The 27,725-nt window shown below is 46.9% G+C and overlaps 3 protein-coding genes across 8 annotated transcripts in view; 2 read left to right on the top strand and 1 right to left on the bottom strand.

Moving 5' to 3' along the window:
- The window catches only part of Recql5 (RecQ like helicase 5), a 42,045-nt gene extending 19,730 nt beyond the window's left edge, over positions 1 to 22,315 (bottom strand). Inside the window, exons 1-7 of one of the 5 annotated variants that reach the window (XM_041635730.1) lie at positions 21,618 to 22,309; positions 19,010 to 19,131; positions 16,333 to 16,851; positions 15,589 to 15,694; positions 14,659 to 14,770; positions 11,238 to 11,400; positions 4,786 to 4,865 (exon numbers count right to left, since the gene is read on the bottom strand). In XM_041635730.1, coding sequence (XP_041491664.1) covers positions 4,786 to 4,865; positions 11,238 to 11,400; positions 14,659 to 14,770; positions 15,589 to 15,694; positions 16,333 to 16,851; positions 19,010 to 19,131; positions 21,618 to 21,747 — 1,232 coding nt within the window. In that variant the 5' untranslated portion in view covers positions 21,748 to 22,309. Of the gene's footprint in view, positions 1 to 4,781; positions 4,866 to 11,237; positions 11,401 to 14,658; positions 14,771 to 15,588; positions 15,695 to 16,332; positions 16,852 to 19,009; positions 19,132 to 21,617 lie in introns of those variants that run through there. The other 4 variants (XM_041635731.1, XM_041635728.1, XM_041635729.1 and 1 more) reach the window with 4 other exon arrangements.
- Smim6 (small integral membrane protein 6) lies at positions 510 to 1,645 on the top strand. The gene is made up of 2 exons (XM_041635584.1): positions 510 to 521; positions 1,137 to 1,645. The coding sequence occupies exons 1-2, from the start codon at positions 510 to 512 to the stop codon at positions 1,311 to 1,313; spliced, it is 189 nt and encodes a 62-aa protein (XP_041491518.1). The 3' UTR covers positions 1,314 to 1,645.
- A 169-nt stretch (positions 22,316 to 22,484) lies between the features above and the next one.
- Positions 22,485 to 27,725, top strand: part of LOC121436073 (SAP30 binding protein) — a 31,511-nt gene continuing 26,270 nt past the window's right edge. The window contains exons 1-3 of one of the 2 annotated variants that reach the window (XM_041635695.1): positions 22,485 to 22,623; positions 24,051 to 24,160; positions 27,156 to 27,203. In XM_041635695.1, coding sequence (XP_041491629.1) covers positions 22,518 to 22,623; positions 24,051 to 24,160; positions 27,156 to 27,203 — 264 coding nt within the window. In that variant the 5' untranslated portion in view covers positions 22,485 to 22,517. The remainder of the gene's footprint in view (positions 22,624 to 24,050; positions 24,161 to 27,155; positions 27,204 to 27,725) is intronic. The other variant, XM_041635696.1, reaches the window with a different exon arrangement.

Here is a 27,725-nt window from a genome sequence, read left to right as displayed (position 1 = left end):
TGGCAGTTGCCAGGCAACCAGTCTAGCCCACCTTTGTTTGCTCTGGTGGCAGCAGCCAAGGTGTGGTCAGAGCCATTTGGAGATGCTCTGGGCTGCCAACAGTCATTTCTTTGAGTTGCTGAATAGCTGTGGTCACCTGGCAGCTGCTTCCACCCAGGAACCCCAGAGTGTAAGGCCCGAAGGACAATCGTGACCTTCCTTTGCCCTTGTAAGACACAGGCTACTAGCAGAAGAACCAGGTAATGGCGTTTCTTTTCCCCCTATACTCTTTTCAGCTGGCTGCAGCCTACTGACACCGTATGCCTAGGCCTCCTGCTTCCAGCAGTCTCCAGATACTGCCTCAATCACCCTCTGTTCTTTCTTATCCACCACCTCCACCACCTCCACCACTACCACCCTTTTTAAAGACTCATGTGTGTGTGTCCTTCCTACGTGTATATACGTCCACACATGCATTCCTGGTACCCTCAGAAGCTAAAAACATTGTTTGGTGCCCTGAAACTGGCATTATGGATGCTATTGTGAGCTGCCACATGGGTGCTGGGAACTGAGAATTTGGGTCCTCTGCAAGAGTGATCAGTGTTCTTAACTTCTGAGCAGACATCTCTCCAGTTCCACTTTTTTTTTTTTTTGGTTTTTCGAGACAGGGTTTCTCTGTGGTTTTGGAGCCTGTCCTGGAACTAGCTCTTGTAGACCAGGCTGGTCTCGAACTCCCAGAGATCCGCCTGCCTCTGCCTCCCGAGTGCTGGGATTAAAGGCGTGCGCCACCACCGCCCGGCTCCACTTTTTTTTTTTAAAGACAGCAGGAATTCAGCCTTCTGAGGAGCTGAGACTTAAGTGCGCCATCAATACCAGTGGGGTTGCTACACCAGTCTCTCAAAATGCCTCCCAAACATCTGGCAAATGGGACAATAAAAATAGGGGGCGATCTACAGAGGTCCATTTTAGGTTCTAGCTAGGAGGCCTCAGTGGTGGGAGAGGCATCCTGGCTCATAACCGAGTTGGTCAGAAATGAACCAAAGATTCCCGAGGCCATCTCCAGAGCTTCCAAGCGGGAGAGCCCTCAGTGTTGGCTAGCCAGATGTATCCAGTTTTTCTGAGCTGTCTGCACTCAGGGCCTCTGTCCCCTCTTCCAGATTTACACGGGCGAAATGGTGATCCCCAAGGACCCACAGAATGACGAATTCTGGAATAACTCGTGGGACATGGGGGGCCTGATAGTGATCGGCCTGTTCATTGCCACATTCCTCTTCTTCATCATATTCGCCATTGTGTTCGGGTGTGTGGAAAGTACTGCGTGTGAGGAGGACTGAAGTGACTTCTGGAGCCTTCAGAGGACAGCAGGGGACAGCCCACACCAGCGGGAGCCCTCCAGTACCTCGGGCTCAGAATCGAACTACTGGGTCTGGCTTTGGGATTGGTCCATTAGCGGGATGGGAAGGCTGGTCTGATACCATTTCCAGCTCGCACACTCTGCTACCAGCTGAACACTGTGAGCGCATGGAGAGGGGCTCTGTTCCACCTCAGAAGACAACAGCAAAGGCTCACAAGGTCTTCTAATAAGTGTCCCTGTCCAGGCGGCAATTTTACAAGTCCTTCACAGAGAAGGACACAAAATATCAGATGAAGTAAAAATTTCTTTTCAAATCCACTAACGTGAGCTCATCTTCTATGCAGACATGGTTCTAGCCCCTCTAGCAAACCACAGTAAGGGCTGCAAGACCTCAGGGGTCTGCCCTGTAGGCAACAGAATCGCTTACAAGCTGCTTGGGCCCCTAGGTTCACAAGGTAACTTCAGTTCCTAAACTCTGTCTTTTGCATGCAATCCCCCTGACTGGGCTACCACGTCACCCTCCGTGGCCTGTATAGCACTTCCTTGTCTTTCACATCTCAGCTCAAACCTGTGTCTCTCAAATGCTCCCTGTCTCTGACCCCAGAGACGGGGACAGATGGGGAACTCTGTTACTCTCAGAACACTTTACAGGGTTAGGGAGCTGGCTCAGCAGTTAAGGGCACCTTAACTATTAAGCAGCTCCTGCAGAGGACAGGGGTTCGATCCCCAGCACCCATGTGGTGGCTCACAATTATCTGTAACTCCAGTTCCAGGAAACCAATGCCCCTCTTCTGGCCTCTGTGGGCACCAGGCACACATGGAGAACACTCATACACAAAATTTTAGAAAAGAAAAACAAAACAAACCCAACATGAACTTTTTTCTTCAAAGCCCATTCATGAGCAATCATATAATTTTAAATATTGTGTTTCCCAATGAGACAAGGCTTGGCAGAAGCAAAGGGCAAAGAAGCACACAGACAGATCCCCTGGATGATGCTGAGCAGCCGAGCTCCATAGTCCAGAGACCCATAAGACAATTCTACCTAGAACAAAGGGAAAGCTCCTCTCAGCTCCAAAATGCCCAGACTTCTATTTCAAGTCCTGCTGGGAGCCGCGCTGCTTTGCGGCTGCAGCTCTGAGAAATGGCTGCATGGCAGAGACAAGATAAAAACCACTGGAGGCCCCGCCCTGGCCACCATATCCCACCCTACACACCCCAACCTTACAACCACTTCCTTTAGCTGCGTACCCACACAGCTGAGCCCACCCCACCGGTCTTACCCCTCACTGCCAGGGGCCTGCCATAAGGGAGGCTGGTGGGAACAGACACCTCAACTTCAGCCTCAAACCAGAACTAATATTAGAAAAGGAACAAACATCTGTTGAAAGGAGCTTTCTCCCTTCATGCCAGATTCTGTTCACACAGCAAGCGGTCTCTTCCTAAAGAGCAGCGGCTGACAGCTCCGCCAGCAAGGTTTACTCCACCTGAGACCTGAGACTAGGAGTCCTGAGATCCAGAACCTCAGGAGCCAACAAGATAGGAGGTGTGAGACCGAACCGTGGGGTTTGGTGGGGTGGGCATGGACCTCTTGGCCCCACAGATAGATGTACACTCCCAACTGGCCTATCAAGGCACGGAGAAGCCTCAGGAGGAAGAAAGGCAGTGGTCCGTGTAGACCTGTTCCACTGCCCGGCAGGTCATAGCTCTGCAGTCCCAGAGGAGCAGAGGAGACTGACAACCAGCGTGGAAACAGCCCGAGGAGGTGAATTTAGCACGCTCATGTACCAGGGGCAGCAAAGGGCTCTGGTGGTATGGCCTTAGCCAACGGTGGGCCTGGCACAGCAACCCGCCACTTTTTTGCATGTGATCCTGCCACAGAGGCTAAATTAGAGACGCCATTTCCAGAAGGAAATACTTCAATCAGTGTCACCAACTCCCCAGTGAGGAGGGAGACTGAGAATCCAAATGTAGAACCCAAATAAGCGCACCACCACCCCCGTTCCCAGGGGAGCCAAACACATCTTGTAGACACTAGTACCACGTACTTAAGTGGCAGCACTCTGCTTCGAGACGACAGTATCGGGGCTAGGAGAGTAGCTTACGGGTAGAGGGCTCGTATAACATGCACAAGTTCTTGGGTTCAATCCTGAACACCACAGAAGCAGCCATCCCTCTTCCCCCAGAGACTAGGACCCATGTAGGAGACAAACACATGCACTGTGATAGTCAAGGAGCCCAAGGACAGTAGCTTCTATCATGAGTTTTGTGACCACGGCCTGTCTGGGGCTTGGCTTACTCAAGTTTGAGGCAATCACTTCCGTCCATCAGAGCTCCAATTTGCACACAGATGAAGGAATGGATTTTTCCAGACTGACTCTTCTTGGGCATCGTTCACATAGGATTCTACTGACTACATGCCTGGTCATGAGTTGCCATTGAGCAGCTAAGTCCCTTTCCGTGGCTGGCCCATAGCTCCCATCCCATTGCCACAATGGCAGGTATCCTGTCAGAAGAGATGACTTATCCAAAGCATGTGACACCCCCCACCGCTACCATTAGCTATGAGTGGGCCCAAAGCTTCTGTCGGGGGCTGCGGCTGCAAGAGAACAGCTCACCAGGTGTGTGACACACGCCTACAATCCAAACACTTGGGAGGAGGAGGCAGTCAGGATAAGCAGGAGTCAGAGGCCAGCCTCTGAAACAGGGCAAGCTAGTGTGAACCCATCTGAAGCAGGTAAAGCAGCAGGAATGACTCACACCCAGTCAGTAGAGCCAGCTCAGCGGCAAGAGCCGGCCACATCACTCATGGCCACCATCCACGAAGTAGGCAGAGGAGTGGATGACAACCCCAGTGTGGAACAAATCCTCACACATGAGAGCTAGAGTTCATGGCCTCCAGAAGTAAAAAGGAAGGGTCCTGACTGTAAATCAAGTCTCTGGTCTCCATCTTTGGAGGTCCCACCCCTGTGCCCCTTGTACCTTGACCTCTCTCCGAGGAGGGTCAAGGTAGCCCACCAAACCTTGACTCCTCCCCAGAAAAGGTCAAGACCACTCCCCCTGTCTATTTAAACTGCTCCCCCCCCCCAAATAAACATGTGGTCGCTTCCCCCACCCCTTGTTGTGGCTGTCCAGTTCCCCTTGGGGCCACCCAAGAGCACAGGAATCCAATTAAACCTGGATCTTTTAATTTGGTCTGATTTGATTTGATTAGGATTTTTATGTCAGCAGAGAACTCCTGTTAGAAAATATTCTTAACACTGACTTCCACATTGCTTGAAATATGAGCTTTGCAAGTAGGGGACGCTCGGTGGCCTAAAGGATGGCTTGCACTAGCTGGTACAGTAATGCTTCGAGGAGCAGGGAGGCAATGCAGGGGTTTGCCCAGGGCCCTGCACCTGCTACACAAATGCTCTACCACTGGGCCGCACCACATCCCCAGCCCCACTCACCCCATTTCTTCACAGAAGGTCACCAGGGCATTGAAGGCCAGCAGGGTGGCTTTATAAGATGCTTTGTTCCCTCTCTTTGCCTGCAGAGAGAAAGCGACCACTTAGTCCTCCAGTCTAAGTTAAGTCCTGAAGGAGAGAACACGAAGGGACAAGAAAGCCACTCCCCCGAGCAGCACCCTAGGCCCCTAGGCCTGACGATGTATCAGCATCTCCACTCACTACTGAGTTGGACTTTTGAGGATGGGAGCTTTTCAGAACTGCCATTTCCAAAAAAACATCACCTTTCCAAAAAAAGTGATTCTCATGCAAAGAGCTCTGGGACTGACATCTGGGAAACTATGATTCTACCCAGTTCTGTTTACAGTAAATACAAGCTCTGAGTACTAACACGTATATATGAGTATATGTGCTAATGTACATACCAGAGGATACAACCTCAACTGTTAGCCCTGGGCAGATAAGAGTGTGCATTATTGGCTCCTTCTATAGCGATTACCAAAAGTTCCTTTAAAACAAAATTATCGAGGGGCTGGAGAGATGGCTCAGCGGTTAAGAGCATTGCCTGCTCTTCCAAAGGTCCTGAGTTCAATTCCCAGCAACCACAAGGTGGCTCACTACCATCTGTAATAAGATCTGGCGCCCTCTTCTGGCCTGCAGACGTACACATAGACAGAATATTGTATACATAATAAATAAATAAATATTAAAAAAAATTATTGAGCAAGGTGGTGGATGCCTTTAATCCCAGCACTCAGGAGGCAGAGAGAGGTGGATCTCTGTGAACTCGAGGCCAGCCTGGACTATAGAGCAAGTTCCAGGACAGGCTCCAAAGCTACAGAGAAACCCTGTCTTGAAAAAAACAAAACAAAAACAAACCAAACTCTTCAATTTAAGGTCAGAGAGTGACTTACGGGGTAGGCACTTGCTAAGCCTGAAGGTCTGAGCTCAGCACCCACACGGTAGGAGGAGAGAACGGACCCCCAAAAGCTGTTCTCTGACCTCTGCACACATTCAGTGGCATGTGCTCACACACAATAAATGTAAGAAAAAAAGTCTCACTTTAGAGGGGCTGGAGAGATGGCTCAGTGGTTAAGAGCACTGGCTGCTCTTACAGAAGGTCTGGGTTCAAATCATGGTGGCTTCTACCATCTGTAACCCAAGTTCTAGGGGATCCATCCCTCTACTGGCCTCCTTGGGCACCAAACACACATGTGGTACATGAACACACATGCAATAAACACTCATGGACATCAAATAAAATTTTTAAAAATTAAATAAAAATATAAGGAAATAGCTATCTGAAGCAATATTGAAATTTTGCATTTAGTTCCTTCATCGCCGAAGACACAGAAAAATGCACACTTTGTGGGGAGAGACAACAAGGGCACTGAGAGCATGAAAATCAGCAGAGTCTATGACTGCATGGGTGAAGAGTGCTAACGAGACTCATTACTTTGTATGCTTGTCTAAAGAGCTCAGAGAGACGGCTCAGCAGCTAAGCACACACTGCTCTTGTAGAAGGCCCACAGTCCAGCTCCCAGCACCCACATGGTGGCTCACAACTATCTGTAACCGAGTTCCGAGGGATCTGATGCCCCCTTTTGGTGTGCAAAAATCCCACTCACTCATGCAGGCAAAACACTCGTGTACATTAAAGCTAAGAGAAGTTTTACTATTTTTTTTAACCAATGTGTAGGAGTGTTGGCCTGTATGTATGTCAGTGCATCACTTGTGTGCCTGGTGCCCACAGAGTCCAGAGGAGCGTCAGGTCCCCTGGAGCTGGAGTTACAAATAGTTGGGAGCTGTCATGTGGGTGCTGGGAATCGAACCAGGGTCCTCTGCAAGAGCAGCCAGGACTCCTACCTACTGAGCCATCTCTCCAGCCCCATGTTTGTTGATGTTTTCCTTGTTTGTTTCTTTGTTTTGGTTTTTCAAGACAGGGTTTCTCCGTATAGACTTGTCTGCCTCCTGGAATTTATGCTGCAGACCAGGCTGGCCTTGAACCCACAGAGATCCACCTGCCTCTGTCTTCTAAGGTGTGAACCACCACTGCCCAGCTTGTTGTTGTTTTTAAAGAATCTTAGCCAAGGCTCTAGCACAGTGACTTCCCTAGCCAGTCTGAGAACCTGGGTTCTGACCCCAGCAATACTGACTATGTATTGATGTGCTGTGCTGGAAATTAAACCTGGACAGTTAGGCAAGAGTTCTTCCACAGAACTGCACCTCTAGCTCCAGCTGCAATTTCTTGTGACGGCAGTCTTTTCCCATCATGGCTATGTCAACACAGTTCCGAGCTGAACCCCACGGTTACAATTTTACATTTCCTCTTTTGTACAGCGCTGTTTCCCCTGAAAAACAGCTGCTTCTCTCTGTCCTGACTTCTTTAGATTTCAGTGCGACTAGTTCACGCCCAGATGTTCTGACACAACAAAGAATTCATTTCCACAGGAGCCCAAAAGAGCAGTCAATTGGATTTTTGAAAACCTCCTTGAACCTTCTGCCCCCAGCAGCATCTATGATTTTGCTCCGGGCCCTCACACTGCATGGTCAACACTGTGCCCTCTGGGCCCTCTTCCCAGCACAGATTGTTGTTTTCTTGTTTTAATTTTACATGGATGAATGTTTTGCCTGTGTGCACCACACACGCGCCTGGTGCCCTTGGAGGCCAGCAAAGGGCATCAGATCCCCCAGAAGTGGAGTCACACACAGCTGTGAGTTGCTGTATGGGTGCTGGATATTAGACGTGGATCCTCTGCGAGAGCAGCAAGTGCCCTTAACTACCGAGACAACTCTTCAGCCCCAAGTTTTGAATGCATTTTTTGTGTATATCTTAAAAGAGTTGTTTATTTGTATGAGTGCTGCTTTTGTTCTTGTTTTTAATGTGCGCTATGTGCTTGCAATACCCAAGGAAACCAGAAGAGGGCACTGAATTCCATGGGACCTAAGTCACTGAGCCATTTCTGAAGCCCCTTACCCCAGTTTTTTTTTTTTTTTTTTTTAACGAAGTCTTCTAAATTGGGGTTTCCTAGGCAGACATTTGCCTTTTTTCTGTTATTCTTTTGTTTATTTTGTTTGTTTGGTTGGTTGGTTTTTCAAGACAGGGTTTTCCTTTGTAATTTTGGAGCCTGTCCTGGAATTCACTCTGTAGACCAGGCTGGTCTTGAACTCAAGAGATTCTCCTGCCTTTGTCTCCTGAGTGCCGGGATTAAAGGCACTTGGCTTGTTTTGTTATTTGAGATACAGTTTCAGGGCTGGAGAGATGGCTCAGCCGTTAAAGGCTAGGCTCACAACCATAAATATAAAGAGATACAGTTTCATTTTATCTTCTAGGCTGGCCTTGAACTCACTGCACATCCCAGGTTGACCTAGAACTACGGCAATCCTCTTGTCCCAGCCTCCCGAGAGCTAGGGTGTTCACTACACCATTAGTTGACACTGCTGCTTGCTGCTGTCCCCTCTCCGGTGCTCCTTACCCTTGTGAGTTTACTTTTTATTCCTTTACTGTCACTTGGGTGGAGATCAGAAATAATTGTGTTCAATTTGCAACATTATTTATTTGCATGTTTGGGGGGTGGACAGGTGCCCGTCAGCCTCCCTGCTGTGTACAAGGATCTTCTCAGCATCTTCCTTCTCTCCCAAGCTGCTGGTGTGAGCACACACACACACCACAGCATCAAGCTTGGTTTCTGTTTCCTGTTTTGTTTTTATCCGCTTGCTTGTTTACTGTGGGAGCCGAACCTGGGCTCCCGAGTGCACAGCATGAGCTCCATTAGTGAACCACACCCGGCCTTTTAGTTTGTTTTTTTTTTTTTTTAAATATTTATTATGTATACAATATTTTGTCTGTGTATATGCCTGCAGGTCAGAAGAGGGCACCAGACCCCATTACAGATGGTTGTGAGCCACCATGTGGTTGCTGGGAAATTGAACTCAGGACCTTTGGAAGAGCAGGCAATGCTCTTAACCTCTGAGCCATCTCTCCAGCCCGCCTTTTGGTTTTTTGAGACAAACTTTTGCTATGAAGCCTAGGCTGACCTGGAACTCACTAGGTAGTCTTGGCTGTCCTTGACCCTCAGTCTCCCTGCTCTGCCTCCTGAGTTCAGAATCACAGGTCTTCACCACCATACTCAGCTCGTTTTGGCTTTTGCTTTTTGAGTTATGTACTGACAAGATGGCTTAACAGATAAATGTGATTTGACTGCCATCAAAGTCAATAAACTGAGCTGGATCCAGCACCTAAAGGGTGGAGGGAGAACGTGATGGAGGAAGGTCATTGGTTAAATAAAAAGAAACTGCTTGGCTCTCATAGGTTGTTGATGGATAATCATAAATAATAGTCAAGTTTGTAGTCATGTTAATTAATATTTTCTAGATGTGCGTAGATATATTTTAGATAGGCATTCTTCATATTTTTCAAAGATTATAGAATATGGCATTTTAAATGTTTTAATAACTTAGGACTTTTCATGACAATGAGACACTCTGCTCCTGGCAGCACCAATCTACTTCAAGAGGAAGATGGGCATCGAAGAGGCTCGTTATGGAGTTTGATAACCATTTGGGCAAGAAACTGCTCTTGCCTGGACTATTGCATAAACTGGACACAGAGAACCCACAGAGAGAGGACTAGGTGAGATGATCTTTCGGGGTTCCTGATTCATGAAAGAGTCTGCGAGACATTCTGCAGGACACAACAGATAGTGACTGAACTGACTTTGAATTTTCCTGCTTTATGGAAATGTTTGCTGGATACCATGGGCCTGAAGGCTGAAGATGGATGCCCCAACGGTACAGAGGAACTTTGGGTGACTGTCCAGGCAGCGAGATGTCTCTGTCATTTCTAGAGATTTAAAAGTTGCTTTTTTCTTGTTTGCTTAGGTATTATTGTATCTTTCTGGAGTCTTTGATGGAGTTAAGAATAGTTATAGTTATAGTTTTCCTTAGTTATGATAAAGATTATTGTAACTTTTACTTGATAATTGTTTTGTTATATGTAATTTTGCTATGTTAAAGTTAAAGCCGTTTTTTTGTTGTTGTTGTTTAAACCGAAAAAGGGGAAATGATGGAGGAAGGTCATTGGTTAAATAAAAAGAAACTGCTTGGCTCTCATTGGTTAGAAGATAGGTGGGAGGAGTAAACAGAACAGAACGCTGGGAGGAAGAGGAAGTGAGCTCAGACTCCACAGCTCTCCTCTCAGGAGCAGACGCCTCAGAGAGACACCATGCTCCCAGCTCCCAGGCAGACGCACGTGATGAAGCTCTGACCCAGGATGGACATAGGCTAGAATCTTCCCGGTAAGCGCACCTAGGGGCGCTACACAGATGATTAGAAATGGGCTAAATTAATACGTGAGAATTAGCCTAGAAGAGGCTAGATAGAAATGGGCCAAGCAGTGATTAAATGAATACAGTTTGTGTGTTGTTATTTCGGGCATAAGCTAGCCAGGCAGCCGGGGTACTGGGTACGCAGCCCGCCGCTCATATTACTACAAGAACGGATTCCTACAGTTTGTTCTCTGACCTCCATGTGCATGCAGTGGTGTTCCCACCACACCAAAGCATACAAATTAAAACAAAAATCACCAGGCATGTTGGCACATGCTTTAAATCCTAGCACTTGGGAGGCAGAAGCAGGTGAACGTCTTGAGTTTGAGGTCAGCCTGGTCTACAGAGTGAGTTCCAGGATAGGTAGGGGAGTTACAAAGAGAAACCCTGTCTGTGTATGTGTTTAAATCTCCAGCTCCTTTCCCGGCTCGCAAACTATCCCGTAGTGCAGGCGCTACACATACACAGAACATGTAGAACTAATTTCATCTTTTCCCCAGCGTTGACTTTTGAGTCCCTCATTTTCCTGGTGACCCTCATTTTCCTGGTGACTTATAAAGTACCCGTCTCGCCGGGCGGTGGTGGCACACGCCTTTAATCCCAGCACTCGGGAGGCAGAGGCAGGCGGATCGCTGTGAGTTCGAGACCAGCCTGGTCTACAAGAGCTAGTTCCAGGACAGGCTCCAAAACCACAGAGAAACCCTGTCTCGAAAAACCACACACACAAAAAAAAAAAAGTACCCATCTCACACCATACTCCTTTCTAGTTTTGGTCTGCTTTGGGCTTTCTAAAAATAATTGGATAAACATTTAAAAAAATTAAGTGGCTAAAGAAAAAACAGAACACGGGGAAACACTTATGTAACAAGGCTCACTAAAACAAGGCAAGGATGATTTTGTCTATATTTAACAACAGATACAAGGTGGTACTCAGGTAAGATATTAACAAGGAGAAGTTTAAGCCAGCTTGTCACCAGCAACCTGCTCACCCATCACACCACTTTCCTTGGGTATCTTTCCAGGCCGGAACCAGCCCTAGTTTATAGACACTCCCTAGGCTCAGCAATGAGCTATATGAATTGGAGGGGAAGGTTCAGACAACAAGGGTGTCCACTGCCTGGGACTTACCTGGAGTCTGACTATTTCCTTTCTGATGAGGAAGTTGACTTGGTCTCGGTCATTTCTTGAGTAATAAAGACGGCACCAAGATTGTTTCCCATCCCTGCCAGCACGGCCAGATTCCTGGTAGTAGCCAGCCATGGATTTGGCAATATTCCAATGGGCAACAAATCTGTAGAATACAAAAGGATGCGCTATCTATGGGAGACTTGAGTGCTCCAGAGGAGGGATCCTGTCAGAAGTGCTTACTCCCTGGGGCCAGGTACAGGGGAACTAACACACAAGAGACAGATCCTAGAATATATCAGAGTCAGCTGGGTAAGACCCCTGTGGCCCTTCAAACAGGCCTTTCTGACATAGAGCAGCCCAACTAAGAGTCCACAGCTGGAGTTATCAGAGAAAGTCTAATAAATAGGGCAAAAATTAAAAAAAAAAAAAACCTCAACAGTCAGAACAGAAGGGATGGTCCAAAGGTTAAGAGCACTGGCTGTTCTTCCAGAGAATAGGGTGTTCTGCTTTTGTTTCCACAAAAGATGAGAACCTGTGGATTCCTTCTGGACTAATGTTGTTTGATGGACCAATACCCCCTGAAGAATCTCCAACAGGAGCGGATGGCTCAAATGATCAACATTTTGGAGGACCACTGCTGGAGTTTTCTCTGAGGTCTACATTCAGAACAGCCTCAAGACTGCTGGTTGATATGATCAAGCCTCACAGAATATTCCAGTCAGTACTTGACCATAATCCTAAATCTTCTTTAGGTCCCCAGAAGATTATCAGCACCCCCAATCAACAGGAGGTAGCCTAGAAAACTAGGCCCATAGTCCCAAAAAATGGATTATGGATGGTTGTCTTTGTTTGAAGTATTGATCACAAGTTTTTATGAATAGTGGTCAGGAAAAAAGCCAAACAAAGGTTAGATTCAGAGTTCTTGTTTTGAAAAAAAAAAAAATGGGGGGGGGGCTGCTGTAGGACAATGGTCTTATACCCTGTAAAGATTTGTGACTTGGGCTGGAGAGATGGCTCAGTGGTTAAGAGCATTGCCCGCTCTTCCAAAGGTCCTGAGTTCAATTCCCAGCAACCACATGGTGGCTCACAACCATCTGTAATGAGGTCTGGTGCCCTCTTCTGGCCTTCAGGCATACACACAGAAAGAACATTGTATACATAATAAATAAATTTAAAAAAAAAAAAAGATTTGTGACTTGTATTGGTTTAATAAAATGCTGATTGGCTAGTAGCCAGGCAGGAAGTATAGGTGGGGCGAACAGAACAGGAGAATTCTGGGAAGAGGAAAGGCTCAGTCTGCAGGTGTCACCCAGACGTAGAGGAAGCAAAATGAGAATGCCTCGCTGATGAAAGGTACCAAGCCACATGGCTAACACAGAAAAGAATTATGGGTTAATGTAAGATTTAAGAGTTAATTAATAAGATGCCTGAGCTAATAAGCTAACCAGTTTATAATTAATATAGAACTCTGTATGTTTCTTTGGGACTTAATGGCTATGGGACTGGGCAGGACAGAAAACTCTGTCAACAAGGGTGTGAGTCCCAGAACCCATGTGGCAGCTCACAACCTTCTTTAACTCCAGGTACAGGGGATCCAATCCCTTCTTTTGGTCTCTGCAGGCACCAGGCACATCTGTGGTGCACAGACATACATGCAGGCAAAATACCCATAAAATAAAAATGAAAAACAAAACAAACCCTTAAAGCCAGAGGCCAGAATAAATATCAGACTGAAGAACAGGCTGGGCGAACTAGGCAGTGGTGGCACACCCCTTTAATCCCAGCACTTGGGAGGCAGAGGCAGGTGAATCGCCAAGTTTAAGGTCAGCCTAGTATACAGAGAAAGCTCTAGGATAGCCAGGGCTACATAGAGAAACCCTACCTTAAAAAAACAAAACAAAAACCCAGAACAGACTGGGCATGTTGGTGCACACCTTTAGCCAGCACCCAGGAGGCAAAGGCAGGTGCATCTGAGAAGGAGTTGGAGGTGCTCACTTGTTTGTCCTGACCACCCAGAACTGAAATAAGCACACAGAAACTATATTATTTAAATCACTGCTTGGTCCATTAGCTCTAGCTTTTAATTGGCTAACACATCTTAATTTAACCCATCTCCACTAATCTGTGCATCAGCACGAGGTCGTGGCCTACCAGCAAAGTTTTAGCACGTCTGCCTCTGGCGGCAGCTCCATGGCTTCTCCTTACTCTGCCTCCTTTCTCCTAGCATTCAGTTTAGTTTTCCCTGCCCAGCTCTATTCTTTTGCCCTATCACAGGCCAAGACAGTTCTTTCTTAACCAATGGTATTCACAGCATACAGAGGGGAATCCCACATCATATTAGCAGTTCCAGGCTAGCTAGGACTACACAGTTTGACCCTGTCTCAATAAAGATCAGAGGCCAAAGAGAGAGTTCGGCAGTTAAGAACTGCACTGCTCTTGTAGAGGACCCCAGGATTAATTATCAGCACCCATGTTGAGTAGCTCACAACCACCTATAACTCCAGCTCCAGATCTGACATACATTTCCGGCCCTTGTGGGTACTGCACATCCACATGCAAAAATAAAGTTCAAAGAAATTGTTTCTTATGAGCCGCATGATCTCACTTTACAACCCCCTTGAAGAGGGAAGGAGATAGTTATTAAATACCTACTATGCATCAGTTGCTACATGCTTCCTTTGTCGGTTGCCATCACACAAATTAGCCTACTCTTCAAGGAGATCAGAGAGGTGAGTCTATGAGAACACCCAGTGAAGGAAGAACAGAGCTAGGACTGGAACCTGAGGGAATCTGACTTAAACTTGGCTCCTAACGAGCCACAGCAGAACCGGGCTCAACTCCTGATTCTACAATCTGTGTTTTTTCAAGTGCACAATTCCAGTTAGTAGAGTGACTACTCCTACCCAGTGACAGGGTGAGACTTAATGGCATGTACGCAGAAGTGCTCTGCAAATCATACAAGGCATTTCTGTTGTTGTTAGGACAAGGGGCTTCCTGCAGTAGCCCATGATGTTAGACCATGGCTGGAAGTAAAAACCTTTCCTAGGGTCGCCAGAGTGAGATGAGGCTAGGATGGAGCCTACTCTTCTAGACTGCCAAGGAATAGTGATAAAGGAGACAAGATCTTCAGCTTTGACGTCCACAGGGAAAAGGCTGAAACAGTTACTTCCTCCAGGCCTTTGAGGTCCTCCCTGAAAGACGGATGTGAACCAGATTGTTATGGACAACCTGGTAACACACTGCCAAGTTCCCTTGGGTGGAGAACCATGCCACCCAGAAACTGTCGGCATCTGGGCTGTATACCTCGGATTCCCCTGGTGGCCGCCCTCTTCAGTGACCCTAGACTAGCACACAGACTTGTAGACTTTGCACACAGCACTATAAGCCAAGCCCCCAACATAATGCAAGAACCAGAGCTTACCGGACATTAGCTTTGTCCACTCCCATTCCAAAACTGATCGTTGCAACAATTACAGGGACCTTCTCCTCCATCCACTCGTTCTGTACCTGTGTTCTATCAGACACCTTCAGCCCTGGAAAAGAGGGGAGGGTGAGCAAGGAAGACTCACATCTCCCGTGGGTTTCTCTTCAGGATGTGGGAGTTATCTTGGGTTTGCTACTGCCCTGGACACTTTACCTATACACTGAATCCATCACTTCTTACCCACATAACCATGGACCAGGCACTTAACCTCATAGAACCTGAACTAGCCAGCCAAGTATGTTGGCACATGCCTTTAATCCCAGCACTTGGGAGGAGATACAGGAGGATCTGCGAGTTCAAAGCCTGGTTGCCATAGTGAGTTCCAGGACAGCTAGAGATATATAGTGAGAGCCTGCTTCAAATCCCAAAAATAAATATAAGAACTTAGCCCAGGAACAGCAAAGAATATTCAATAAACATGAGAACCAAGAACTTAAGTTCATAGGTCTCCAAAGTCTGTGGGTTGTTTTTTTTTTTTTTTTTTAATAATACCTGGGCCCATAAAAAACTATCACCTGGGGCTGGAAAGATAGCTGAACAGTTAAGAGCATCAGCTGTCCTTTCAGAGAACCAGGGTTCAATTCCCAGCACCCACAGCTCACAATCATCTGTAATCCCAATTCCAAGGGATCTGATGCCCTCCTAGGGTATCTGTGGGCACTACGCATGCAAAAGATACACAGATAAGCTTGCAGGAAAAACACCAAAGTGTGTCTGCTTCTGGGTAGGCACAGGACAGAAGAAAGAATTCTAGAGGCCCAACTTTCTAGACTCCTCCTAGGGGACTTAAATAGTACCAGACCACCCTGCTACTGAGGATCATAACGAAGAGACAGTGCAGAAGACAGGAGAGCTGTCCCCTCTTACCTGCGTGGTAAGCCTTGGCCTTCACACCCCTGTTGCTGAGCTCTATGGCCAGCTGGTCACAAGCGTCTCTAGTCCTGCAGTAGACAATGCCGCAGCCAGATAACTGCTGAGCAGGAAGAGGTGGGAAGACAGCAATCAGGGAAGGATGGCACAACCAGCCTCTCACCAGAGCACAGCCTGCTCTCAAAGCCCCATGCTTTCTCTTGTCAATGTCTCAGTCTTCTCTTAAGCTGAGCAGTCAACAGGGCTCATCACTCAAGACAAAAAAAAAAAAAAAAAAAAAGCAGGACCAATCCTGGCATAGTGCTGTATGCCTTTAATCCCAGCAGTAGGGACCAGACAAACCTCGGACAAAGCCAATCTGATCTACATTAGGGACACCCAGAACATCAAAGGCTACATGGTAAGACCCAGCATTAAAACTATAAAAAAAAATGAGAGAGGGAGCAGAGCGAAAATCCAAAATCTAGGCTTTCTAATTCCCCTGCTTTCTCTCTGAGAACCCTGCGTAGGCCTATCAGACATACAAGGACCATTCACCTGCCTCTCACAGTAGGATCTGAGACCAGAGAATCCCAGTGAGGAAGGTAAATGTTCAGTTAAAAAGGGGGAACTCTCTTTGTACACAAGTTCTAAGGAGCCTAAGATAACTAGAAAAGCAAGGAGCTTTGAAAACAGCGGCTACGTCTGTGCTGCAGACAGCACTTTGGCCTCCCCACCCTATAACTTCCGTCTACACCTCACCCCTTTATCGGCCTTCTGCCCAAGAGCCTTAAGGCAGAAGTCCCTCAGGTCCCCATAGAGGTCAGGAATGAGTTCCTTGAACTGCACATCGTAGAAGAGATTGGCCCGGAAGCAGGGAGTCTTGAAAGAGGCCACTGGGTGCTTCAAGTGTAGGGCAGCAAACACATCCTCTTGAACCTGTGGGGTGGCTGTAGCAGTGAGAGCCACACACGGGGTATGTGTCAGGCAAGAACGGAGGGCACCCAGATACAAATAGTCAGGCCGGAAGTCATGTCCCCACTGCGAAACACAGTGAGCTTCATCTACCACCAAGTAGGAGAGCAGGTTTCGGGACACAAGGGAAGTCAGGGTGGGCTGGAAGGAGGCTGAAGCTGCCATCTCCGGGGTGATGTACAGAAGTTTGGTCCGAGGTTTGTCTTGCTCCAGGTCAGACAGCAGCTCCTTCCTCTCCTGTACCGAGAGCTTGGAGTTGAGGGAACTAACTGGCACCTTCAAGGCCAGCAGGTGGTCCACCTGGTCCTGAGAGCAGAGGATATGCAGTGGAGAACCATTAGCCCTCAGGACCGGACAATGAGCACAGCAACTCCCCCCGGAACACAGAACAGCTTCCGAGTCAGAAACCCTGGGCCTGCTGCTGGATCCCTTAATTGCCATACACTCTCCGAGACCCACCCAGTTCATCCTCATCACCGTGCCCCCCTCACTCCTACCACAGGAATTACAGAACAGGGTCAAAGGGGAGATGGTGCATGAGCCTGTAATCTCAGGATCTCAGATGTGGAAGCCAGAGGATCAGGAGTCTGAGGCCAACCCAGGCTAGAAGAGACCCTGCCTCAAGAGATAAAAAAGAAAGGAGGCCAGGAGTGGCGCCACACACCTTTAAACTTGGGGAGCAGAGGCAGGCAGTTTTCTGGCTCTGAGGCCGGCCTGGTCTACACAATGAGCTTCAGGACAGCCAGGGCTACAGAGAAACCCTGTCTGGAAATAAAGAAGGAAAAAGAAAAGAGCGAGTGAAATGGATGCATGTAAACGCCCTCGGCACAAAGCCTTGATGCCACGAACATTACTGCTGCTCTCCTATGTCGCGGACGGCTCGTCACACATGGCTGTGCTTCCTCAGTCCTACCAGCCCACCTGGAGGCACTAAATACAGTCACGATATCTGCAGGGCAGATACTAATAAGTTTCAGTTTCTCTCCATTTTTTTCTGCTGTATATCCCTGTATGTGTGCTAAAACATAACCAGACACTCCCCTAGATCATTTTTTTAATTTACTTATTTTATGTGCATTGGTATTTTGCCTACATGTATGTTTGTGTAAGGGTGCTGGATCCCTGAAACCAGAGTTAAAGACAGTTGTGGGCTGCCATGTGGTTGCTGGGAATTGAATCCTGGTCCTCTGGAAGCCAGTGCTCTTAACTTCTGAGCCATCCCTCCAGGCCCCCTGTACAATTTATTGATCTATCCACCCATATCTTCTTTCCTGTTATGAGCACACACGGGAGAGGAAAGGCAGGCATGTACAGGTATGGCTGGATACTTTTCTGGACAATAAACAACAGAAGGAAAGAACCTCAAGCCAGATGTAGCAGCACACGCCTTTAATCCCGGTGCTGCAGGTGTAGGCAGGATGATCTCTGTGACTTCAAGGCTAGCTTATATATGAAAACTCAAGGTCAGCCAGGGCTGCACAATACCCTGTCTCAAAAAAAAAAAAAAACAAATCAAAGATTCACTGTGACTCATCAGAATGCTATGCACTAGTGGAGAGCCCTACATTTGGGCAATAGAGAAACTCGGCACAATTACCTAAGCAAATCAGAGAAAAGAGACAGAGGCCAAATTAAGACGTGAAATTTCTTTGTGTGTGGTGTCTTTTACCTAAATGTATGTCTGTGTACCACAAGAGTATCTATTGCCTGAGGAGGTGGTAAGACTCCATGTGGGTGCTCGAACCCTGATCTTCTGCAAGAACAAGTGTCTTAACCACTGAGCCGACTCACTTAACCCCTGAGCCCAAGAAGTGAAATTTCTAGCAATAAAATCCCTTCTCTTCAAGGTGGGTCTGGAGACACATGCACAGGATTCTAGCACTCATGAGGTAAGGTGGTAGAAACGGAAGTTCAAAGGCAGCCAAGGCTTAAAAACAAAACAAATGCCATCAAGATGGATCTCCAGGTAATGGTGTCTGCTGCCAATCATGACAGTTAACCTCCTGTACATACACGATGAAAGGAAGGCAGCCAATACAGGGCAAACATAATGCAGCAAAATGGTTTTAAAAAATGTGTAAGACAGCCGGGCGGTGGTGGCGCACGCCTTTAATCCCAGCACTCGGGAGGCAGAGGCAGGCGGATCTCTGTGAGTTCGAGACCAGCCTGGTCTACAAGAGCTAGTTCCAGGACAGGCTCCAAAACCACAGAGAAACCCTGACTCGAAAAACCAAAAAAAAAAAAAAAATGTGTAAAACATAAAATTAAAAGTAAAATTAGGGAGAAGGACAAAGAGACAGAAGGGGGCAAGGAAAGAGTAGGGGAGTAAGGGAAGGAACTATATTCAACACACAATATATGTTTATCTGAAGACTGAACAAAAAAACGGTCAAAACAAACAAGCGATACATTCCTTTCCCTCCCGATCTGTTTGGGTTTTCGTGTTCATTCCCCCAAGACTCACCTGAATCAAAGCAATAAGAGGAGAGACTACAATGGTGATTCCATTGGCCAACAGGGCAGGGAGCTGATAGCACAGAGATTTCCCTGCCCCTGTGGGCATGCACACAAAGACATCCTCGTCACCTGCAAGGACCAGACAACATCTCAATATATCCTGTCTGCTTTTACAGGAAAGCTCTTGAAGAAGTAATTTTTATAAAGAAAGAGTGTTCACTAACTAACTAACAGATGGCTACTGGTGGGGTGGGGAAGGACTCACTTTTCTTTTTCGTTTTTGTTTGAGACAGGGTTTCCCATGTAACAGTCATGGCTGTCCTGGAACTCGCTCTTGTAGACCAGGCTGGCCTCGAGCTCACAGACACTCACCTGCCTCTGCCTCCCAAGTGTTGGGATTAAAGGCGTGCACCAACACCGCCTGGTGTAAGACTTTTTTTTGTGGGGTGGGGGAGGACAGACTCGTTTTTCTTTAAGTTTGGCCACCAGTAGTTTGACAATGCTCCAGTCACTATGTGGACAACACAACTGGATTTTTTTCCCACAAAGGTGGGAGATAGACCTGGAAGAACTGGGAAAGAAGGGTGATTGGGTGCATCTTGTGAAATTACCAATTTGACTGTGAAATAATCAAAATATTAAAATTAAAAAAAAAAAAGATGTTCACTATATAACCATGGCTAGCTTGGAACCTGCTATGTGAACTGAGCTGGTTTTGAACTTGCATGATCCTCCTAACCCTGCCTCCCAAATGCTGGGATTACAGGGCTAAGCCTGGTCCTGGTAGCTATAAATCAAATGAAAATGTAGGAAAACCACTGAGCTGAGTGTCTGCCCATGGGTATCTCTCAGTATTCCCTTCCCCACCCTTTGCATGTGAAGGGCAAGGACCTTGGAAGACATATAGGCATTCGTACAAACTGCTTCTAACAGTGGAATCGTGGTGGCTAAAGAAGCTCCCTTTTGTGCTAGGCATCCATCTTGGTACTTAACAGCTGTTCAGTTCCTGAAAGATAAGTTCCCAGCAACCCTGACTCCTTGACTCCCACCCAGAAATGTACAGCCCTGAGCATCTGTTTGTTATGGCCAACTGCTCATTTTGGCCATAACAAACAGATGCTCAGGGCTGTACATTCTGGAACTTGTTCATGCAGATATTCGAGGACTATTTTGAGGTCACTTTGACCATCTAATCTTGGCAGAGCAGATCATCTCTTGTTAATCCTGCCTTTAAAAAGCCCTTCCTTCTCCCACCTCTAGGTGGCACATCTGATTCGGGTTAGAGGCTGTGGTCCTGCTAGCTTTAATAAATCTGGCTAATTACGATCTAAATTGAGTCTGAGAGTCTTGTCTTAGGGTCTTGAACTCCATAACAGTACTGAAAAATGGTCTACAAAGTGAATCCCAGTACAGCCAAGACTACACAGAGAAATCCTGTCTCAAGAAAGAAAGAAAGAGAAAGAAAGAAAGAAAGAAAGCGAAAGCATGCATTCAAGGAGGTATAGGAAAACAGATCTCTGGGAGTTTGAGGCCAGCCTGGTCTACACAGCCGGCTAAGCAGCCAAGGCCACATAGTGAGAACCTATTTCCAAAAAAGAATGAGAAGAAAAACAAAAATTAAGTAATGTTCAGTTGCTGGGATATGAGTGTTTGAATTAAACAGCCAGAAAAGCAGAATATTGAGCACACCTGAGGAGACATGCAAAGCTATTTGTTACTTAGAAGTCTGCTTATAAACATATCCTTGCCAGTTGGTGGTGGCGCACACCTTTAATCCCAGGACTCAGGAGGCAGAGGCAGGCAGATCTCTAAATTCGAAGCCTGCCAGTTCCAAGACAGCCAAGGCTAGACAGAGAAACCTTATCTCAAAATTAATTAATTAGTTAACTAATTAAAATAAAAAATAGGCTGGGCAGTGGTGGCCTTTAATCCCAGCATTCGGGAGGCAGAGGCAGGCGAGTTCAACCTGGTCTACAAAGTGAGTTCCAGGACAGTCAGAACATAAGGAAACCCTGTCTCAAAAAACAAAAATAACAAAAATATCCTTACTATGACACTGCTGCTCACACCTGGACAACCCCAGGCCCCCTATCTCCAGTTTACAGTATTATCATTCTCTCCTCTATCCGGAACTCAAGCTACTCAGTCTTCAGTGAGAGGATTGCATAGGGCAACGACAAGATTAGGCATTACTGCTACCCTTGCTACCCTGCACACAAACAAGATGGGCATCTAGGATCAGACTACAAAAACAATCTGTAGGTCTGGCTACAAAACAAAACAACAACAAAACAGAACAAGTGTTGGTGGTTCTCTCATTAAAACTCCAGGTCTGTAGCCAGTCGCCATGGCCCACACCTGCAATCTCTGCACTTAAATTCAGCAGGCAGAAAGATGGGCTCAAATCTGAGGCCAGTCAGGGCTACACAGATTACCAATAAAGAAAATAAGAAACAAACAGAAACCTATCACCAATAAGCACCCCCTAGCTTTGGCTGTGAAAGATTTCCAAACCAGTAACGGACCCAGAGTGAGGCAGGTGGGAAGAGTCAAGGGAAGGTGTGTTACAGTGTGCTACCACGGTACAGCTAGGAGTCTGCAAAACAGAATGTTACCTTTCACTACAGCCATGGTCGCACTCTCCTGTAAAGGCGTTTTAAAAGAATCAAATCCAAAGACTTTCTTCAGGGTGGTCCGGACTCGCCGCTCCCGGTCGGAGGGAGTGGAGGAAGGGTGGGCGCTCATCTTAGCAAAAGGCCGCAGCCAAAAGCTTAACGCAAGGGTGGTCAAACGTTGTTACGAAAATGCTCCGTCCCACTTTAAAATACAGGCGATGTGTCTTCTGCCATTACAACCCGCTATGTTAACTTAAACATATTCTCATGCAATAAAACTGAAGGTTGAATTGCTTCACGCAATACATTCCTGGGAGGTTAACATTACTTCTCCCTTAATAAAAACAAAAACAAGCAAAAAAACACTGAACTATTCCAGGCCAGTAGAACAGATATAGAAACTGGACCACAATAAAAGTCCATAAATGTCTTCAAAACCGCCAGAAGAACTTGAAATCCCTTTTCTAGGGTTCTTGTTCTAGAAGCAAAGTCCTAGCAACCACTCATTCCTCCAGGAGACCGTCCCCCCCCCCGCCCTCACCTTCCCTCTTCTTCCTCTGATCCCCCAAGTCAACAGTTTCGCCCTTCACCAGTCGAATGCGCCCCCCAAGACATCAAAGTCCAGGCTCTTTTCGGCTGGCTGTGCAGCTTTTCAATGAACACTCCATTCTAACTCAAAAAACAACCCGCTCCAGGTGAAGTAAAAGCCGCAAACCCGTCCCGTGCTGATGACGTTTCCAAGCATCGCGTCGAAGGGGCGGGGCCCACCCAAGTATGGCCGTTTTGATTGGTTTTCGTTCTGGCACGGCGGCTCCTGGGGTCCGGAAGAAATTGGTTTTCCCGCACGTCAATCGGCGATGTGAGTCATCGGCGTGAGCCACACCGTCCTGTGGGAATAAGATGGCGGGGAAGAAGAACGTTTTGTCGTCTCTTGCAGTTTATGCGGAGGATTCAGAGCCTGAATCTGATGGCGAGGCTGGAGTCGATGCTGTGGGTGGCGCAGCTGGTGAGGCTTGAGCTGGAAAGGGGTTCGGAGACCGTTACGGTTAAAAATGCTTCTTCTCCAGCGGGGTTTGAGGGGGAAGAGATGCTCATTGTGCTCCAGGTATCGGGTCCTGGAACCCTAGAGCGCAGCCGATGGGCTCGGGCAGGGGGAGCGTTAGGACCTCTAGTGCGAATGCCCTCCCTTTCTGCGAACGTCTGACAGGCATCGTGCCCGCCGGAGGAAGGACCAAGGGTGCCGCATCGCGGTTCAGTCCCACTCTCGTTGTTTGATGGGGAGAGAGAGAGACATAAGAAAACTTGTGTCTCGTTAAATTGGTAACTTTTATTTAGGAGTAGGCTCTAAACGAGTCGTCTTAGGGCTTTTAAAAGTACGTGTCTCTCGGGCTGGAGAGATGGCTCAGAGGTTAAGAGCATTGTCTGCCCTTCCAAAGGTCCTGAGTTCAATTCCCGGCAACCACATGGTGGCTCACAACCATCTGTAATGGGGTCTGGTGCCCTCTTCTGGCCTGCAGGCATACTCACAGACAGAATATTGTATACATAATAAATAAATAAATATTAAAAAAAAAAAAGTACGTGTCTCGCCGGGCTGTGGTGGCGCACGCCTTTAATCCCAGCACTTGGGAGGCAGAGGCAGGCAGATCTCTGAGAGTTCGAGGCCAGCCTGGTCTACAAGAGCTAGTTCCAGCCGGGCGGTGGTGGCGCACGCCTTTAATCCCAGCACTCGGGAGGCAGAGGCAGGCGGATCTCTGTGAGTTCGAGACCAGCCTGATCTACAGAGCTAGTTCCAGGACAGGCTCCAAAGCCACAGAGAAACCCTGCCCCCCCCAAAAAAAAAATAAATAGAAATAAAAAATAAAAAAAATAAAAAGAGCTAGTTCCAGGACAGGATCCAAAGGTTCATAGAGAAACCCTGTCTCGAAAAATCAAAAAAGTACGTGTCTCCAAAGTGCGTAATTCTGTAGCTCTAGGATAGAATGTGCTGGACATTCCTAAGCCTTTTAAGGCACCTGGGTGATTCTTTTTTGAGTTTTTGAAGCCTATCAGTTTTGCCCTCTGACTGGAAATCATAATGGGAACAGAATTCTTTTTGTTGTTGTTTGGTTTTTAAGACAGGGTTTCTCTGTGTAACCGTGGCTGCCCAGGAACTCGCTCTGTAGACCAGGCTGGCCTCAAACTCACAGAGCTCTGCCTGCCTCTGCCTCCTGAGTGCTGGGATTAAAATGGTGTGCCACCACTGATGGCCACAACACCCCTATTCATCATTTGCTCTTCCTAAGTGCAGACTCTAATCTGGGCCTGTGATCACTTACCTGAGACCTAGGTTCCCTTTTTATCTTCAGAAGTAATCTTGACCACCCATTTTTCAGAAATCTGTTTGTGGCCCCCTCCCCATCTCATCATCCTCTCCCTCTCCTTCTCTTTCAGAGGAGAAAGGCGGCTTAGTATCTGATGCCTATGGAGAAGATGACTTCTCTCGACTAGGGGGTGATGAAGATGGCTATGAAGAAGAGGAGGATGAGAACAGCAAACAATCGGTGGGTAAATCTTCCAGATCCAGGGCTGTTTAAAACGGTGTTCCATCCATTCCATGTTTAACTCTGTCCCTTTTTTGCTGTTGTTTGGAATCAGCTGGGTAATGTTGCTCATGGGAGAACACTTTGCCTAAGCGTGTCCAGAGCTTGGTCCCAGCACCACAAAAGGAAGAAAAATGTTGAATTGGTGGAGTAATAGTTCCCTTTGAAAGTTAAGTTGGTTTTTTTTATCTGGACCGTATTGTAGTAACTTTGGTGCTGAAATTTGGGATTTGGGGGTGTTTGGTTGGGTTTGAGACAGAGTCTCATGAAGCCCAAGCTGACCACAAACTTGCTGTGTAACCTTGAGCTCCAGACCCCCTTGCCTCAGCCTTCTTAGAGCTGGGGTTCTAAGCACGAGCCACCATTCCTAGCTTGGTTGTTTTCTGTGACCTAAGTATCAATGGGTGTTTGATATTGGCTTGTGAGTTTAACTGGTCTTCCTACTTGTGTAAGTATGTTCATCCTTAGTAGTGGTTCATTATTTGAATGCTTCTCTCTCTGAGGAGGCAAGGAAGAGAAGTTATTTTGTTACCATTTACTTTCTAGATTCTTTTGTTATGTTTTACTTGGTGTTTTTGTCAACGTGGCCCTGATTCTTGATCACAAACCTTTCTTGAAGTTAAGTAGGTGCAGGTAAGACTAGAAGGAGGACTTGTGTTCTCATTATCAAGAAAGGTTTAAGGACACACGACCACCCGAGTAGTACAAATCAGGATTTTAAAGTTTGGAAGGGAAAAAAGCAAGGAAATTCAGGCTGTTGCTTATTGCAAGAAGACATCTGAAATGAATTTGGATATTGAATCATTGAAATGCTCACAACATACTTTATTTTTTGTTATATGTTAATATGTAAATGTTAGCATTAAAATGCTTTTAAACTAATTACAGTGGTCCATGCCTGCAATTCTAGCAGTCAGAGCACTAAAGCAAGCAGAAGAAAAATTCCAGAGCAGATTCCTGTCTCAAAAAAAATATGTAAAAATATAAAGATGAGCCGGGCGGTGGTGGCGCACGCCTTTAATCCCAGCACTCGGGAGGCAGAGGCAGGCGGATCTCTGTGAGTTCGAGGCCAGCCTGGTCTACAGAGCTAGTTCCAGGACAGGCTCCAAAGCCACAGAGAAACCCTGTCTCGAAAAAACCAAAATAAAATAAAATAAAAATAAAAAAAATAAAGATGAAGACGGGGGGGGGGGTTGCTCAGTGGTGCAGCTATAGCACCCGCCTAGCGTTCCCAGGACCCTGGATTGATCTCTGGTATCACATAAAAATAAAAGCAAATGAAACATTTCACATGGGGGCTGGAGAGATGGCTCAGAGGTTAAGAGCACTGACTGTTCTTCCAGAGGTCCTGAGTTCAAATTCCCAGCAACCACATGGTGGCTCACAACCATCCATAATGAGATCTGGCGCCCCCTTCTGGCATGTAGGCAGAATAGTGTGTACACAGTAAGTAAATACGCATTTAAAAAAAAATTCACAAAATGTATTTTTTTATTTTGTGAGAATTTTTCATGCCATTAGCCCCACTCATTAGTGATAATTCAGAGTTGAGTAGTTTCTAGAAAACTTGTGGACTGGGGAAATCCCTCATTTGGTGGTGTTCGTGTGCATGAGTGGGACCATGGGGTTGTTCCTCAGCATCAGCTCCATCTGCTGTAATCCTGTAATCGGGAGTCGTCCTTATCGAGGAGGTAGACAGGCAGGCTGGCAAGCTTTGTTGCGTTCCTTGGCTTTTCTTAAATATATGCGTGCTGCCTCAACACCCAAAACTGTTCTTGTTAATGCATTTCTTTGCATGTGTTTTTTAAAAAATGTTTTTCTTTATTATTTATTATGTATACAGTATTCTGCACCTGCAAACCAGAAGAGGGCATCAGATCTCATTACAGACAGTTGTGAGCCACTATATGGTTGCTGGGAATTGATTGAGCTCAGGACTACCAGAAGAAGAGTCAGTGATCTTAACCTCTGAGCCATCTCTCCAGCCCCCTGCATGTGTATTTTTAAAATATTGACCCTAATTTACTTTTTGTCGTAGTCAAGCTATGTGTGGTATTTTAGTAAAAAAAAACAACTCACCAAACCCCAGCAGGGACCATGGGAGCTATGTTAGCATTTTACCAGGTTCTCTCTTTGATTCTTTGGTGATTGACTTAATCTTAAAGAAGTTGTGTAGGTGGCGCTATGAGCCTCTGATTCACTGGCACCGAGGGCACTTGTCTCAAAACCACTAGTGCGGTTTGTTCACACCAGTGTTATTGTATTGACGTCCTGAGTGCTGTGTCCTCTTTAAGTTAAAATGTAGTAGGTGGTTCCACATCTCCTCCTTGGCTTTTGACCTTAGTTGCATTTGTGTTCGGTGGAATTGTAGGCTTACTTTGGAGAATTCAGTGCCTCCATGGTTTTGACTCAGACCTCGTTGGGGTAAGGAAGAGGGCTGAAAACTGAATCGTGACAGCAATGTCGCTGTACAGTAATGTGAACACCCCAAAAGGCTGCCTTGCCCTTTAATCTCCGGTCTCTGGGGTCACACGGTCTGGTGATTTGATGCCGCCTTCCCATAGCCATCTTAGTGGCAGTGTCGCTGGCTCGCGGAGCTGCTGCCACAGCACCTAGGCATTAAGCGGTGATGGCTGTCCAAGTAACTGGGATGAATGTCAGAGAAGGGGTAAGAGTTCATAATCCTGGCTCTAGTGATTGCGGTCTGACAGTTTGGAACATGATTTTCTTCAGGAATTTCCACTGATGTGGATGGTGACATGCTGATCTTGAGCCTCCCCCAACTTGTCTCCTTTTCCCTTCTCTTTCTCTAGCACTGGGTTGTGTGGTAGGGAAGGGTTCTTGGGGTGACCCCAGCTGGGTAGACAGGCCGTTTGCTCCAACCGCTGGTTATGTATGTAAGACTCCCCAGGCCCACTCCTTTTAAGTTTAATCCTGTAAATTCTTTGTCTTGTAGGAAGATGACGATTCAGAGACTGAAAAACCTGAGGCTGATGACCCAAAGGTATTTGGTATTGGCTGTGGCGGGGTGGCTGGATTCAATCAGGGCTTTTAACATACTGACCCACTTAGTATGCCGGGTCAGGTTCTGTCCCACTAGTCCACAGAATGTGGGTATTGTGTAGGATAAAGCCAGCTGAACGAAGAACCTTAAGGCCACTAGGAATTCTTGAAGTGAGCTGCACTTCTTGCCCTGATTTTGTGAGACTCGAGATCAGAAACACAAGAGGCCTGTGTGGATCCTGTAACCCATGCACATGCTTCAAGTAGCGTGGGCTTTGGGCTCAGTGAGGGAGTGTTTCTAGAGTCAAGGCACAGGGCTCCCTTGTCTTTTGTGGTTCCTCTCAGAGGGCTCTGAGAGGGTGGGATCAACCTAAGGCCTTGCCAGAGTTGTTGAGTTCGGCCCTCGTTTTCCCGGGGATGTGCCCCTCCACTCGGAAAAGCATCAGGATGGTCTTTTTGAAAGCATCCCTGTTCTCATGGGTCTGTCCACTAGCGGTTGAGAGTAATTAACGGTGGTTCTTGT

The sequence above is a fragment of the Microtus oregoni genome, unplaced genomic scaffold (genome assembly GCF_018167655.1).
Source record: "Microtus oregoni isolate MIOR12 unplaced genomic scaffold, Mior012 000048F_ref0000485, whole genome shotgun sequence".
In the NCBI taxonomy this organism is placed as follows: Eukaryota; Metazoa; Chordata; class Mammalia; order Rodentia; family Cricetidae; genus Microtus; species Microtus oregoni.
This window is presented reverse-complemented; position numbering and strand designations above follow the sequence as displayed.